The 16,567-nt window shown below is 40.6% G+C and overlaps 1 protein-coding gene across 3 annotated transcripts in view; it reads right to left on the bottom strand.

Annotated features, from left to right (window-relative positions):
- Positions 1 to 16,567, bottom strand: part of ANO3 (anoctamin 3) — a 207,844-nt gene that overhangs the window by 124,740 nt on the left and 66,537 nt on the right. The window contains exon 1 of one of the 3 annotated variants that reach the window (XM_056354933.1): positions 14,122 to 14,225. The exons of the other annotated variants lie outside the window; for them this stretch is intronic. Coding sequence (XP_056210908.1) covers positions 14,122 to 14,167 — 46 coding nt within the window. The 5' untranslated portion in view covers positions 14,168 to 14,225. Of the gene's footprint in view, positions 1 to 14,121; positions 14,226 to 16,567 lie in introns of those variants that run through there. 3 annotated transcript variants of the gene reach the window in all.

Here is a 16,567-nt window from a genome sequence, read left to right as displayed (position 1 = left end):
TCCTGGTAATATTCCTTACGACCCACTTTTTCAAGAACTGAACTTCATGCAAAACCTAAACCCCTGGCATGATTTTATAAATAATTTATAAAATTTATATAAATTTATAAAAATTATATATATAATATAAAAATTATATAAATTTATTAAAAAGTTTACAAAGCAGATTTGCATTAAACTGAGAGAAATTCAAAATAGGAAGAGAAGAGGATCATGCATCAATAATCTCTTGATTAGAGTAGCTTCTCATGAGGCATTTACTGAAAAGTATCATGTCCTATTCTGACAAGGAATATTTTTTTCCTGCATTGGGAAAATCTAATGCCATAGGTGTAAAACTAGCAGGGTCAGAATTTTCTCCCCTTTCCCAGTCTCTCATGTCTGTCTTCCCCTCCCTGCCCCCTTAATTTCTCTCAGCGCAGGCTCTTGGATGGGAATCATCAGTATTCCAGTCTCCATCGGCTTCAATAATGCAATCTGATAGGATATTTACCTACTGGATGTCCTGATTATTGGATTATTAAAGGAAAAAAAAAAAAAAGAGGGGGAAATGAAACAAACAAGGAAACAAACCAGAGAGAGACTAAGTAGTATCTTCAGATTTTATTTGACCACTATCACTGAATTATTTGTAATTTTTGGTCAGGTTCTTAGCTATGTGTTCTTGTGAAAAAATGAAAAATATAAGCATATTTTACAAATCTGAAGAGAACTGGACCATCAGTGTGGTGTCATTTTACAACTCAGACAATCTGCGGGCAAATCAACAGGCAATCTGCTATCAGCACCCCAGAGCTACACTGTGCTGTTGATAGATGCTGAAGTAGTTCTCATCAAATTTATTACTTTGGTTCACTTCTTAGCACACAAGGACATCATATGCAGTTATAATCTTATTAATACCTATGATGCTAGTTCTTAGGAAAAAAGAAAAAGAAAAAAAAAAGTGAAGTCATATTAAGCAACATACAATGAACTGCTCACACGTCTAACAACACCGACAATTACTTGTAAGACAGCTTGCAGTAGCAATGCAGATTTGCATCTGCTACTTTACTAGTTTTAGTAAGCATTAAAAAAAAAAAACCAAAAAACAAAAAGCACACACAAAATTTTTAGCAATTACTGTGTAGCATAAAATACATCTTCATCCAACAGTTATAGTCAATCTTCACACTGGAGTATTTTACAAAGACTTCAGAATTCAAGTATTTAGCATGTATAAAATGAAGTTTGAACAGAATCAAGAAAAACCTTGTGTTTACAAAACATAGATCATTACAAGAAAAACACACACATGAAAAAAAAAACAGCATGGGAAAGAAAGCACATAAAACTACATTAATACATGCTTTCTAGTGGAAACTATTAAATAATAATCTAATAAACAAAAGGAATATGAATGAAAATAGCAGCAACAACCAAATGGACTGTTTCCCCTCTCCCCTCCAGCCCTTCACATCTTGAAAACAGTGGATTTCAAAGGAAGAGAGGAAAAAAGAAGAGATAAATATCCTAATCAAGCTAAAGGAGGCTAAAATCTCTGAACTAAAACATTTTTTCATGAAAGTATACATTTTAAGGATATCCTCTATGAAATCTATGAAATGTTCTGGACAAAGACACTGCTGGTTTGAATTCAGCTGTCATCATTTGCTTCCTCGTGGTGTATTAACGGTCACATAATTAAAACAAGAGTGCGGTTTAAGAAGCTAGCATCTTTTCACTGATGGCTTCTTCCTTTCTCTGAGGTATATACATATATACCGGACATATAAAATATAAATGTACATTTGGCAGCTTAACAAGCATGCTGGAAATGAACTAAAATCTCATAACCATTTAGAATGGGCTATTTCAAGCCCCCCCGCGCCACACAAGGATCCCCAGATGAGTGCAGAGGAAGAAATAGCTTCACATATTCAACAGCAAGAGACAGCTACCAGCTCTGACCTTCTTCCCAGCCGCTTATTCTCTCTGTCTCTTCTAGAAGTCATGAAAGGGCTCTGAAAAGCACAAAGTAGCAGACACCTCTCATATGCTCTTCCTAATAGCATGGTCTTCTACACAGAGTAGTAGAATGTTCAAAGGGAAACAAGAAAGCCTTTTGTCTTCTACTACCTGAAAGCTGGGATGGCAAGGGAGGAAGGGCACAGCTTGATCCTTTACAAAAGAATAAATTATATAAATACTGTGGTCACAAAGAATGACCTAATTACAAAAATACAAAACTAGATATTTGCATATTAAGGAAAGGTAGCAATGAAGTCTTGTCCCTGGTGGAGAAGTGGAGCACATTCCTTCACTTCATCACTTCAAACATTACCATTTCAGGCCTCAACAGAGAGAACAGAATAAACCCACTAATTTTCTCGTTTCTTCTCTATATATTCTATCTGGTGTCACCTGGTATTTTTTCCCGACACCTCCAGGGTTTAAAGACTAACTCATCCGAGCATTCGGAGAGCCAACGTGAGAGGATCTATCTTAAACCTCAACGTGTAAGACGCCTTCTTTGCAACATTTCCCAGCTGACCAGACACCAAGCAAGGTAGATTGGCAATCCTTCTGTAACTTTACTCTTTTTAGCTACCTGGTCATGAATTGGTAACACCGCCAACAGATCTGCTCAGGAATGCTCAGAATGGGGACTCCCACTATCAGATGGATAACTATCCTATCAGATTTGTTGAGCCATAAGTCAACATTTTCATGGGACCAGAATTTTCTCGAGATTTGATCAACCCGTCACACTAGCACAGCTTTCAAAACAGCCCATTAAAATTCCAGTAAAGATAAAGTGACTGGCAGTAGAAACAAGTGAAAAATCATCAAAAAACAGAAAGAAAATTAAAATCATGATACCCTAATTATTCCACCTCTGCATAGCACTTAGAATGATGTCTTAAAATTCATTTCTCCTGGGAGCCTCTGTGTGAACAAGGAGAGTGTTCACAGTTAAAACTTGAAAAATAAAAAAGTGTTATTTCTTCTTATATTTTTGATACAGTAGCTTTAAAAAAGCCACAGCTTCAGCGTTTGGGGAGGCGGAGAAGGGGGAGTATGTCCCATTGATGTACTCTGAACTATAAAACCCAGTTATTTTTTTTCCCCCCTTAATTCATGGACAAGCATTACACTACTATTTCTTCCATTACCTTTTTTAACTAATGATTTTGGTATTTTTGAACTAACTGTTCTACATGCTAATAAAAGAAAGACTCTGAAGAACATCCCCTGTGCTCTTGTTTAATGGTTGAATTTTGAAACATGCAGCATACAGAAACGTCTGCCTGGAAGATAATAAAGAACTGAACAAAAAGGAACAGCCACATGGAAAATGTTCACTGTTTTGAAAAAAAACCCCACATTTTCTATACAGCTTGGTGTATTATAAAGACAACTGTCCATTTTAATGAGACACTCTCATCATATATTCATAATATGAAATCTGGTAAGCAGAGAACACGAACTAGTTGTAATATTCAACTTAAAAACCATCCAGTTTCCAGGTGTTTCTCTCTTCCCAGATCTCTCTCTTCTTCCTGGAACTTTATATAGTATTTTGTCAAGAAGTCATGCCTAATATTTTTACCAATTGTATTTTTCATTAATCATCCACACCAAAAACAAGTATTCTTTTTCCTTACATTACAAAGCTTTCAGAGCAGCCCAAGGTTACTGTAAAAAAAAGTTTTGAACAGCTGCAAGTGATTGTTAACCTCAGGCAGAATTTAGCATTGGTAAAAATGCTTTTCTAAGTTAAAGGAATACTTGTTTTGAAGGCATTTGTCTCTTTCTCTTTTTTCCTTGTTAAAGGGAAAAAATTGCTGAATAGCCAGTTTAATCAATTTCTGGATTTCCGCCCTTGCCTTGTTTTCATTTCAGCCTGTCAAGAAACTTGGATACCTTCTGCCTAGGCAAAAAAAGTCTGACAGCAAATATCTAACTGTGGCCGTAGGTATGAAATCCATGATTTCTAAAAGGTTATATATGAACTAGATGATGGCACTAGTAAGTAACAAGCACAGCTTCCCTCTTTGCTTTTAAATGACCACGAGAACATCTGACTTGTGCTCAGGTCCTGCAAGAGCTAGCAATTCATTCCCAGTAATAACACAGAAGTAATGCAAAACACGAAATAGGCTCTTTACCTGAACAACTAGTACACTTGTGAGAAATGTAACAGCATCAGAAAGCTCTAGGGAAGTCCCATGTGATCTGAAGAGAAGCTTTAATTTCCAAATCTCACCAAACCAATCATTAAGTCTAATAAAAGGCAAAACAGTAAAAAATTGCTTAAATATCACTAAATGATCACTGTGACTACAGTACTACTACTGCTGGATGCTAGGCACTAGACTTATTGTCAGCAAGACCAAATTCTAAACGCCTCAGGAACCAAATCAGATAACCCACTCCAGAACTGACACACCAGAATTGCACATAAAGTTCTAAGTGGTGACCAAGAAGGAAAACAGTCCAGTCAGACTGCCAAACAGATCTAAAGGCTTGTCATTAGGATACGAAGTGACATTTCCTTTTTTCTGAAGAAATCTTTCCACTGAAGACCAAGCACTTATGAATGCAAATTTCAGGACACTTCGTTTATTCCTCATTCTGAATACAAGTCAATTGCATGTTTATTTCTAAATTTGCTACAATACTAGAGAGCTGGAGACACTCCTTTCCTACAGTACAAAAGAACAGCAGGATGTGATTGATCCCTAACAGCACATTATATTTAATTCAGTTATATCCTAAAAAGTAGTCGCTTCATGCCTCAGCCACAGAAAAACCTCTGACAGACCAGGAGATAAAGATCAGGGAACATCTCTTCACATGGGGTCAGAATTTGAAGTATTGCTCTCACCTCATTAGCCTGTTCTCCTTGTAATTTTGGAGCATAATTAACATAATCTGTTTAACTCCTTCATCTACTACTTACATTTAATAATGAGATACCGGACCCATCATTCCTTATTCATAGCTAAACCCCATAAATGCAAATCAGATCAAAATCTCAGGTACATCCATTAAAATCCCGTTGTTATCAGTGAGAGTATGTGGGGCTCCTGTGCAGACTACATCCCTAAAATCTTTATGGCTAAATTTTATTTGTGTTCAAGTATGCTCAAGAAAATTACCAAATCAATCATCACGAAACACCTTTGAGTACAACCATATTTCAGGAAGGACAGCAGTAATGACAAGTGCTTTCTTATGACAGGCTGCTTTCCCACTCTGTTTTTCCATTTTATTTAGGTACCGGATTTCTAAAACAGCAGCTTCAAAGTCCTACATTTCTTAAAAGTGTGAATTATTAATAGCAACATGGTTAAGTTCCTGTGCATTATTCATTTATTCCTACCGATAATTTGAATTTGTGCTTCTGAAAATTCGTCTCTTTCACTGAACCTTATATGCTGACATATTTCACATAGCAAGAAATGCATTGGTGGTTGCTGAACTGGCAGCAGCTTATAATATTGCGACATAAGCAAACCGCAGCACAAAATATTTTATCTGAAAAATCCTTGCTTTTGCATACGTAGTGATTGTAATATTCCAATCTTAAGCATGTTGATTTCTCTTTCCCTGATTTGGTTCCTTCCCTAACAAGTCTTGTTCAGTCCTCAAATGCTCTCCCCCCGCTTCCCGTGATGTCTCCCATATCCCTAGGCAAGGACTCCTCAGCCTGGGATGTGCTGCAGAGAGCTGCTGCCAGGGATCCATGGCTTTTATACCTCCTTGAGTTTGCAGTTACTTCAGTGATACACAACATGCTACCCACCAATTGTACTCAGGAGGCTACATGACAGGATGAAGCTTGCAGCTTGCCTAAATCAGAATTCTGAGTTGAACCTGGGTGTAGCAATAACTACATCATAACAAAAGCATGTATAAGAGGTAAACAGAAACAGCGATTCAGGTTTAGATTTGTATTTTTACAAAATATAATTTTCTGGTGAAAATAGACTTGCTTAAAAAAATAAGCCTTAGATATTTAGGGTCAGCTTTTTAAAGTAGTGGAGTGCACTGAATCCCGGCACCTTGCACACAGCATTAGGTGCACAACCCCTAACAATTACTGTGCTGTTAGATAACCAAGCACTGTTAAAAACCCTGACAGAGTACTCGCCTGCATCTCTGAAAAACTTTAAAAAAATCTGATTATGAGTAATTCAAAGCCCTCCAAGTGTGCCAGCATTCAGTGGAATTTCACCCATGACAACCTTCTTCTACAAAGGATCAGCCTTCAGAGATGTACAACTGTTTACTGAACGCTTAGTCAAAAGTAAATTTTTACAATATATAAAAATAGAAAGACGTATCTATCTTTAACCGTATCAACAAAATGGAAGCTTTCCACACAAGATGAATTTAGACCCCCAGGCCTCTCCTCTTGAGACTCTTCAAAACCCAGTAATACATTTTACCACGTTTCGATTTTAGGTATGATATCATACAAACCCAGAAACATTTTAAGTGTAAGTAATTGCTAATGCATAGGTCTTGCGGTTTTCTCTCAGCTGAAAAACTCCAGCCTCTGCAGAGTATTCAAAACATACAGGTTTTGCATTCAGGTGGTACCTGAATGTCTCTCTCTGAAGTGTTTGGCTCTGTGCATACTTTCATTCATCATTTTTCACACACTCACTGTCACCTTCTTTGAAAACTGAATATCGTCCATTTCTGTAAGTTACTTTATCCTCTTTCTTTTAGCAAGAGACTTTGAAAACAAGACTCAGTGCTGAAGCTGGTGCTGCTGACATGGCTTTATGTCAAGAGGGTACTATTAGGGTATCCCCAACAAATTGTGCAAATCCCCAACGCACAGTCCTACTTCAGCACGACCAGCTAAGGAGCACTGCTCACACATAGGAGACCGTTCAATACGCTCAGCCTGCTTTCACTACCTGGTATTGTTCCACCTATCTACTTGCCCACCACCTGCCATTTCTGTGTCTCTCCATCAATACTCACCCTTCTACATTTGTTATTTACTTCTTTAAAAATTTCTCCCTAAAATCTCTCAAATGATTCATAAATTTTGGAGATTCTTAGGCTTGCCTGCTTCTCCCAGCATGTTTAATCCCCTTTGCTCTTTTGTTGATGTTTTCTCATACTGTTAAGTTACTTTTAGAACAACCACACAGAAAAAGAAGCTAATGGACTCCCGCAAAATAGCCTGAAGATACAAAGGGACCTCCTCCCCCCAAAAAACTTTGATTAACAGTTCAGGAAAATTAATTCATTAAAAGTAGTAACTCCGCCGGTTTAATGAAGCAGAAAGAGAACAGAATGCAAGTAATATATGTGTCAGACCTTTGGGCTTAGAAAGGCATACAATTGCTGAAGTTACTAAACAAACAGGCAGGAGTTTTCTGAGCAAGAGTAATTTTACTGCATCAGACAAGCAGTGAATAGAATATGACATTTCAAACATTTTCTAACTCCAGAGCTTGCCATCATCACAGTAGTTATCTGGAGCATACGTGACTAGCTACAGCTTTTCCATAACTGTGATGCACTTATGAATTTTTCAACACAGATTTGAGAGCACTCTATTTGCCTTTATTTCTGTATCCGTCTTCAGCTACCAGTGCGACGCAGAAATCCAATAACAATCACAGCCAAGAGACAAACCATGTGTCTTCTTGTCCTATGTTGTTACTAAAGAAACCAACAAAAACCATATGAATGGTGGCAATCTGTCGTTCAAAAGGGATTTCTGCAGATAACTTCTCATACTGGATGCTCTTCAAACTATACTTCCTTTTATCGAGTTGTGGAGATAGAATCTAATTCAGCGTGCTTTCATGGTTTCTTTTTTTCCCCTCAAGAGACCCTACCTTTTAGTAGATCAGACAGTTGTTGCTATTTGTCTGATGTTTGTATATGAGAGATGATGCAAAAGGATAACTAAGATATCAGCTTCTTCAAACCCCCATTTAAATTAGTCCAACATACTATGAATTAAACTGTGACCTCACCAGTCAGACAAATGAACAATCCCTCACTTCAGCAATCGCACTGGCTTCAAGCCCTCACAAGCCAGATGATAACCCAAATTGAGGCAGACTCAGAATCTCATTCTGAGAAAACAGTGATGAATTTGCATTCATTGAAGCTCAGAGTTGTTAAAACATATTGCTGTACACTGTAGCTTAGTTTGGAGTTACACTTGTCTCTGATAAATAAACTACTGTCACATATGCTTTAGGACAGACAGAACTGAACTGATTATAGAACTAGCTTGTGAAAAGGAATTTAAGATTTATAGGCCGAGTAACCCCAGGTATGATGCTTTCTGAAAACCACACTGCGTGCCTGACTCAAGACAACACAGACTCTCTTCAGCTTAGACGGCTCAAGCAGAAGACAAGAGCTCTTCATGTTGCTCGACAAGGTTGTGACTTTAGCATAGTTAATTTCTGCTATCACAGTGTGTCTAAAATAGGAATCACTATTTTTTTCTTCACCTTTCAGTGGGGGAAAAACCCACTCATCATTACTTTTCCAGTTGCTACCAGGCTGGCCCCATTACTTGGAACACAGGGCTCTTGTTACTATTAGTGAAGACAATGTTTCAAATCCTCATGGTTGTTACCATAAAGTATGTTGACTACTGCTAATTTTGTTGCAAAACTTTTTAAAAAAATCTGGTATAGTGAAACTACTATTACAAATACTAAATAGAAGTATCACCGGCAGAGCTGTTTCATTTATTGTCCTCATTTAGCAGATTTCAGAAAGGACAAAGCAGAATAAACCAACGAATATATGAAGGCAGAATGGGAACTTGCAATTTTGTGGTGATACTCAATGAAATATAAACGGTAAAATGAGAATTCTAAAGAAAACCAGCGTCGGCAGGTGTTGCCTATTTTAACAGGCCCCTACTGCCAAAGTTTTGAAAAGCTCAGGTATAGGTACAAATTTTTTTCCACAGATAATACTATATCAAGCTATACTTAAATCAGAATCTGGAAAGCTAATGCCCAGGCATCTTACCACAGCATGGTCATCTGTAGTCAGATGGTAGAATTATGCGACAAACCAAAAATTTCTGGTATCATCAGCTCTGGCATTTAAAACATTCATTCAGTCAAAAAACCAGAAACAATGGTTAACTTATTTCTACAGCACCTATGCACCTGCATAATATAAGGTTTAATAAGTCATATTTAATGATTATTTCCAATAAAGCTGTATACTTTACTGAAGTTGCAACCCACACCAGTATAATCCAGAATAAAAAGCCATACTATGGGCCCTTCTAAGGTGTCTGATTGAAAAAGGTGAAGCGCATATTGAGTTGTGCAGCTGTACCAGGCAACAAAAAGATAAGCAAATATAGCCAGCTAAATCTCAATAAAAATTGGGCCTTGCTTTTCAGTGCCCTGAAAGGGCATTATAAATGGCACAATTCAAATACGGTATCATTTTAAGGGAGTGTATGAATAGCTGCATTGCTCTCAGCTTCCAGAGTCAAGATGAGCACAATTTCAAAATTTTCTGTACGTTAGTGCTCCTTGGAATGCAAATGAAAGAGCTAAGCCCTAAAAATTCCTCTACTTGCACTGACATGGAAACCTGGCCTTTCTGCTCTGAAAACAGCAAAAGGTTCACAATCTCTCATAATTTTTTGTACTACAGAATTGCATCTTCTAGTAATTTCAGCAGTCCCTTTGGATTACTAAACTTACTAGGTCCACCGGTGCCACTGAAATATCAAACATCCTTGGAGAATTCTCCGTAAGGATCTTAATTACAACTCCAAGTTTCTGAATACTGAAAACTCTGGAGCATTAAAAAAAAAAAAAAAATGTTGATCTTTACAAACCCTCATTTCAATTCACGATTTAAATGCAAATTAATTTTGCAAGTTGATTTATAAAGAATGCAGGTCATAAAGATCTTAAAATTAGCGTCAAACAATAACAAAAAAGCTCTACTTGTAACAGCAGTGGTCCACTAAACAGCTCAAAGGTGTTGAACAGGACCAGTTAATGAAGTGACAAGTGCCCCCATGAAGGGAGAACAACTGTAGCTTTTTACAGATTCTCAACCCAACCCTCAATCCATCTAAAGTGTGCTACAACTTCAGATGGATAATAGATAAAATGAAGGAAAACACTTGGCACTGATGGGAGTTGAGATCTAGGAATACATCTTTTATGGAGAGACCTGATTTGTTCAGAAGCCACACAATTCCAACATCAATCCCCTGAGAAGCTAAATCAGCACTCTCAAAGACATACTGCTTATTGAAGTTGCTGAACTCCTCCCTGGACCATTACACACCTTCAACAGAAAAGCACTCCAAGTTAGCCACCGTGTTTCAATCTGCAGTCCGTGTTCCTAAAACTCATATGCCATATTAAAAACAACAGAGTTTTAAGGCACCAACACCTTTGCTTTTTCCCAGCCTCAAAATCTTTCATTAAAAAGTATTGATAGGGGTATTAAAAAGAACACCACCGGTCAATAAAAGCACCCAGCTGAGCATGCAGGAAATTGCAGTCTGTGTACTAGCATTAAAGGCCTAGATATTTTAAATTTTAAGCACTGTAATTGCCTTGACCTGCACCCTAAGCACAGGTTTACCTTCTGTCAGCCCAGAAACTCTCAAACCCACTCATCATCAAGTAACCGTTAAAAGTGCCCCTTGCAAATTAGGTTGCCTTTCCTTCAGGAGGATGTAATTTTTCAATAAAGCTCCCTAATAAAGCAAGTAATTGCTGTGCAGTAGTCCCATACCTGTTACAGAAAACACAAGTCTACCATAAGGCTACTGTATACTTTTACGTTTTACATGTAAAAGATTGTTATGCAACTGTGATTGAGATCAAACACCAAATCCTAATGAGCTGTCATTCCCTGCAACTATCAAGCCACAAATTACTTATGGAGATGCTCTTTGTTCTCACCAACATTCTTATTCTTTTTTTCTCCTTCCTGAATAACTACTTATTACTTAGCAATTTTAAGCAAAACTGCATATTAATGTCTGAGGATGGAGATTTTTCTTTTCTAAAGGACAGTTGGGAAAAAAAAAACCCTAGTAAATCAGAAACATTTCTTCCTTTTTCCTCTGATATAATTCTTCAGAGTCTATAGGTTGCATCACCCATTGAAGGGGTGAAAAGTACGAAGGTATACATTTAATGCTAAAGATTTGATCTTTGAGAATATGACTGAGGAAAGTGATTTCAGAAAAAAACAGTTTCTGCCACAGCAGACATTAAAAATAGCCACAAAATACTATACAGATGGCTCAACAGATCGGCACAAAGACACAGATTAGCCTACCTCTAGGACACTGCTCTATTTGATAGGCATACCTTTGGATACGAGTAGACGAACAAAAATTGTGGGGGTAAAGAATGAGATTGGGTTTTTAAAAATTCTCAGTGTCTTTTTGTAACACTATGTTGAGCTCTACTGCAGCTTTTGATAACTGAGGGTTTCACTCTGCATACGCAATCTGAACAAAGAGCAAGACAAACCCATGGCGGCACATTATAACGGCAGCCTCCTACTGTGAACACCTCCTCACCCTGTCAAGAGGGGAAAAAAAAGAAAGTGGGAAAAAAAAAAAAACCCACACCAAAAAACAACGCCCAAACTAACCAGTGACAAATCCTTGGGATATAAATGTTTTTTTTCTCTTTTCTCCTTCCTGTTGAAATTTATTAGACATCCAAGAAACTGGAAAACTTGGTCCTATTCTTTCAAGCCTTGTGAAGACAGCTTTGGTACAGAAACCACTCCTTGTATTCTCAGCCAGAATAAAGTGCTCAGGGTACCCAAGGAAATGAAATGCTCTCTAGCCCATTCTATCTCCTATCTTAGAATCTATCTCTCTTCAGCAATATCTGAATTTTATGTTACCTGGCAATAGCCATAGGCTGCGTTTCTAAAAAGATTAAAATTCATTTCTATTTGTTTTCAGGAACTGTTATCTTTGTTGATTTACGTCTTTCCCATATGATTGAGAACCCACAGAAAAATTAACACCCACTCCAATTCCCCCAAAGAAATGAAGGTCTTAATGGGGATGAAGTGTACAAGGCACAGCTGTGATAGGCAGTTGTCCATTTCACAAGGATTACCACCAATTCTGTAAAAAAAAAGGGAATTTAGGGCACTGTTTTGTGAGCAGCTAAAAAAGAAATAGTGCATTTAATTGAAGTGTCATCTACAGTAAGTTTGAAATAACAGTAACTGAAATCTTTAAATTTCATGTAGGGGAATGCTACAAAACACCAAATTCAGAAAACCTATGCAAAATGACACGATGCTCTCTGCTGCTGAGATCAGTACCTATCAACTCCAGAGTACCAGATTCTCAGCCTCTTAAATATCTCGTGATTAAATGATGAGTTCCTGATTATGATTTCTGTTTCCTTGCTTTCTCTGTAGCCTTTTGCCCAAGATTTCATGCTGTCCTCCCCATCCTTAAAAGCTGTAGGCTGAAAAAAAAGACAGGCTGAACTCATCCAGGTGGATTTAGCACACATCACGCTGCATGTGTTCAGGAAAAGTAATGCACGTAACAAGTCGGTGCTGTACAGGCTCCATTGCTTCATAAGAGCATCCTCTTTCCTCTAAAGCCTTAAGACTAGCAAGGTACCTTGATCAGGATCTCTTTAGGAATAAGGAGGTAAGAATAATCTACTCGGCAAATAACCACCAAAACCCACCAGGTTATTATGAAGCTCTATGACCACCGCAAACACACAATTTTGTAAATTACATAGCGTAGCTTGGTTTCAAGCAACGAAATGTCATCACTGAGCTTGAACATAATGAAGTTCGTTTTGGGGTGTTTTGTATAACTACTATTATGGAACAGCTGAATAGCTCCTGAAGGGCTTTGACAGGGACTCTGGAGCTTGCTGTAATATAAAAAGTAGTTTCTTATGATAAACTAAGGATTAACACTGTGGTTCCATGTCACCTAATGCTTTTATAAACATATCTACAGCAGCTGAAAAAAAAGATTTTTTACACTTATGAATTGACTTTGAACCTGACTAAACTAGGCATTTTACAATTTGAAAAAGCACCGCTCACAAGATAGGCATTAAAGGCAAAACCTCCACAGTAAAAGGAACTAAATTTATTATGGAATTACCAGAATGGAATAAGTGCTTTGAATTATTTATTTTCCACTAACCATCCAAAGAGAAGAAGTTGCATGAGGCAAAAATCCAATAAGTGAACCCGTGATTTATGTATGAAGCATACCACATTAAATCATAATTTACAGCATGCTGTACTCCAAGGAAAAAAAAAAAAAAAGAGTTTGTTAACAACTAAAACAATGGGAAGAGTGCAATGGGGTGCTCATAATGAAAGAAATCTTTGGTTCATCCTATCTGTCAAAGTAGAATTAGAGGGATAAAAAATGCAGTAAGAATATCAGCTCCAGAATCAAGAAAAAAAATAAAGTTTGTTGTGGGAATTATTACCGGGGACATAATAAAGGTTTTATATCGACATCAATCACAACTGAAAATTTACTGCTGGCTTTGTCGACCAGCAAAAGCTGTTGTTCCGTAATTAAACACCCCGAACGAACCAGCCACCAGCTCCAGGGACAGAACCGAAGCGGCACCGGCACGGGGGCCACCAGAGCCCCCTCCCAACACCAGCTGTTGTCCCTTCCCAAGGTTTACACCGGGACAAGAGGACGGTGGGGCACCAGACCCGGCAGCAGCGAACTCCCGAGGGTCCCGTCCCCGCCAGGACCCCGCGCCCCCCGCGCAGCCACTTTCCCGCCCGGGGGCGGCGAGGCCGGGCCGGGCCCCACCGCGGGGCGGGGGGCAGCGGGCCCCGCCGGGGTCTCCCCCCCACATACACACCCCCCGAGCGCTGCCGCCCCGGCACCTCGGGACCGGGCGATGACCCGCAAGCAGGGACCCGCATACCGACACAGGCGGGCAGGTGTGCGGGCAGGTGTGCAGCCCGCACCGGGCACCCCCGGGGCCGCCCCCTGCTGGGAACCGCAGCGGGGACCCGCACCCGCTGGGGGCGGCACGTGTGTCGTCCCCCACCCCGCTGGGGGCAGCCCCGGTGGCGGTCGGGGAACGGCGGGTTCCTACTGACCTTTCTGCTGCCTGAAGGACTGGATGGAGCCCGAGTGGTGAACCATCTTGGCGGCGGGCAGCCCTGCCAGCTGCCAGCCCGCCGGCTGCGGGGCGGTGGCAGCGGGGGGCGGGAACGCAGCGGCGCGGCCTGGCCCGCCCCGGCCCGCAGCCCCTGGCGCCGCCGTTGCTCCGACAACGGGCGGAGCGGAGCGGCCCGGCCCGGGCCGCCGCGCAGCGGAGGCCGAGGGAATGGCGCCGTCCGCAGCCCGGCGGGGAGAGGCGATAACGCGGGGCCGGCAGCTTCCCCAGTCCCGGTGCGGGGCGCTTGGGCAGCCCCAGCCCCGCGCTGCGGCCGCCCGTGGCGGGGGAAGCTCCGTGCGGCGCCGCTGAGGGGCAGCGCCGGCCCGAGCCCCCCTCAGGGGGCCGGCTGGTCACGGCTGCTGCCTCCTGCAGCGCCGGGCCCTCCCCGGCAGGCATCGGGCGTTACGGGCGGGCTGGAGGGAAGGAGGCAGAAACTGCACCCCCGGGGGAAGCTGCACCCCCAGGCAGAAACTGCCTCCAAGTAGAAGCTGCACCCCCAGGTAGAAGCTGCACCCCCCTCACGCAGCCCGAGGTGCGCTCCCTCTAGGCGCTGTGAGTGCGGTTTGTGTTGCAGCCCCTGGGTCCCTGTCCTCTCACCCTAAACCTGTGCTGCGTCACCTGCTTTGTTTATTTCTTTTTCATATGTGTTCTGAAACTTACCCTCAGTCTTCCTGGGGGTAGCTTATTACAAACAGGCACTAAATTGCACATTCAAGACTTGACGTGGCCCATTTCTATTGCCATTTGGGCTATAATTTCCCCCTTCTCCACAGTGTATGCCAAGAGGCTCCTTCCAGATGATAAAAAATCAAATTTATATTGTGTTAATTTCTTCTCCTGTCTCCCTTTGTGCACATTATTGTCTCCGAGTTCTGAGTAAGTTTCATGACCGTACTGTTCAACTCCCCTAGAATGTTTTTGGTTTAATTTTCCTACCACAAGGATCTGACTTTCCTATCCTCCTGAATCCAGTCAGTCCCAGCCTGTGGCTAGCAGTATCTGTCTCCCTCCATTTAGGGAGACACGCATTATTTACCTCTACAGAAGTTAATTAAATCACCTATTATAACCTGGGCAACCAGTGACAAAATCTGTATCATTCCTTCAAAGTTTGTGGCTCCATTTGTGTGCTAGGAGATGTAGTAGAGATTTCCTCCGACAGTAAAGCAAAGCTAGAACTTTCCCGTAGTTGACAGGGGTTTGTAGTATGCCATCTGCTTAAAGAATTACATGATTGCCACCCCTTACTATCAGGCCAGCCTGTACTATAAAGTTGTACTACTTTGTCTATATCGGTTTAGTTAAACAGCCCCCATGGATACGTACTTTTTTTTTTTAATAAGGATTTTTTCCCACTGTGAAAACATACTAAACAGTCGTACATACATCTGTACAAGGGCTCTTATTGTTAGACAGGTAAAATAAGAATTGCATTCTAACTGGGAAGGTATTCTCCAGAATATTTTTCTAGAGTAGACCAGACTTTGCTCTTATGTAACACGCAGCTGACACATCCAACTGTTACCATAAGGGAAAAAAATAACCTTACCTCCTCCCAGTAGCTGACCAAATTTTGTTTTTGTTTGGAACATTTGCAGAAGGTTTGTTGTCGGTTTAGGAAAAGATGCAGAAGCTACAGTGCTGTGAAGACATTATCCTACTCATTTGTTAGTCTCCGGTGGATTTCTGCACACTGCAGGTAATAGATGAGGCATTCCTCTGCACTCCTGCAATTTCAGGAAAACTGCTGGGAACAGCTCTTTCCTGCTGAGAGAAAGCACTATAGAGATGTTGCAGAATAAGGAAAGTGGAGACCAGCCAGGCTGTCTCTCGTTGATCAACAAATGCTGGAAAACCAGGAGCAAGCCAAAAGAAGAGGCAGAATCAATTCCTTGTTCCTTACATTCAAGCTTTTATGTAGATGTTAGATGGATACATAGGGATTAAAACCAAATGTACACACAGCAGCTGAAGGTCATCAGAGGAGGGGCGAAAAAAAGTATAATACAAACTATAAACTTTGTAATTAGTAATCATATATAGTCTGCAAACGGGAAGTATAATTCTTTCACTGTGATGATCTAAACCTTTGTAAGGTTCTAGGCCGCACCTATTTCTCCAAGAGACCTTGGCTGACACAGTTGACTTGCAGGTGAAGCAGAAGAGCAGCATGAATTATGCTGCCTTTCTTACCAGAGGAAAACAAGAGGACCATTATCTCGTCTCTTATGATAATAATCTACAGAATGCACAGGGAAGAAAAAGTGCTGATAAGTAAAACCACAGCCTAAAGAGGTTATCTCACAGTCTTGGAATAAAAGCTGTCAGCTGCCCGGTACTCAGGCCCATCCATCTAATTTCTAGTCCACAGTCCTCCATGGGGT

Source organism: Falco biarmicus, chromosome 10 (genome assembly GCF_023638135.1).
Source record: "Falco biarmicus isolate bFalBia1 chromosome 10, bFalBia1.pri, whole genome shotgun sequence".
NCBI lineage: Eukaryota > Metazoa > Chordata > Aves > Falconiformes > Falconidae > Falco > Falco biarmicus.
The sequence above is the reverse complement of the archived record's forward strand: the minus strand, read 5'-3'. Positions and strand labels throughout refer to the sequence as shown.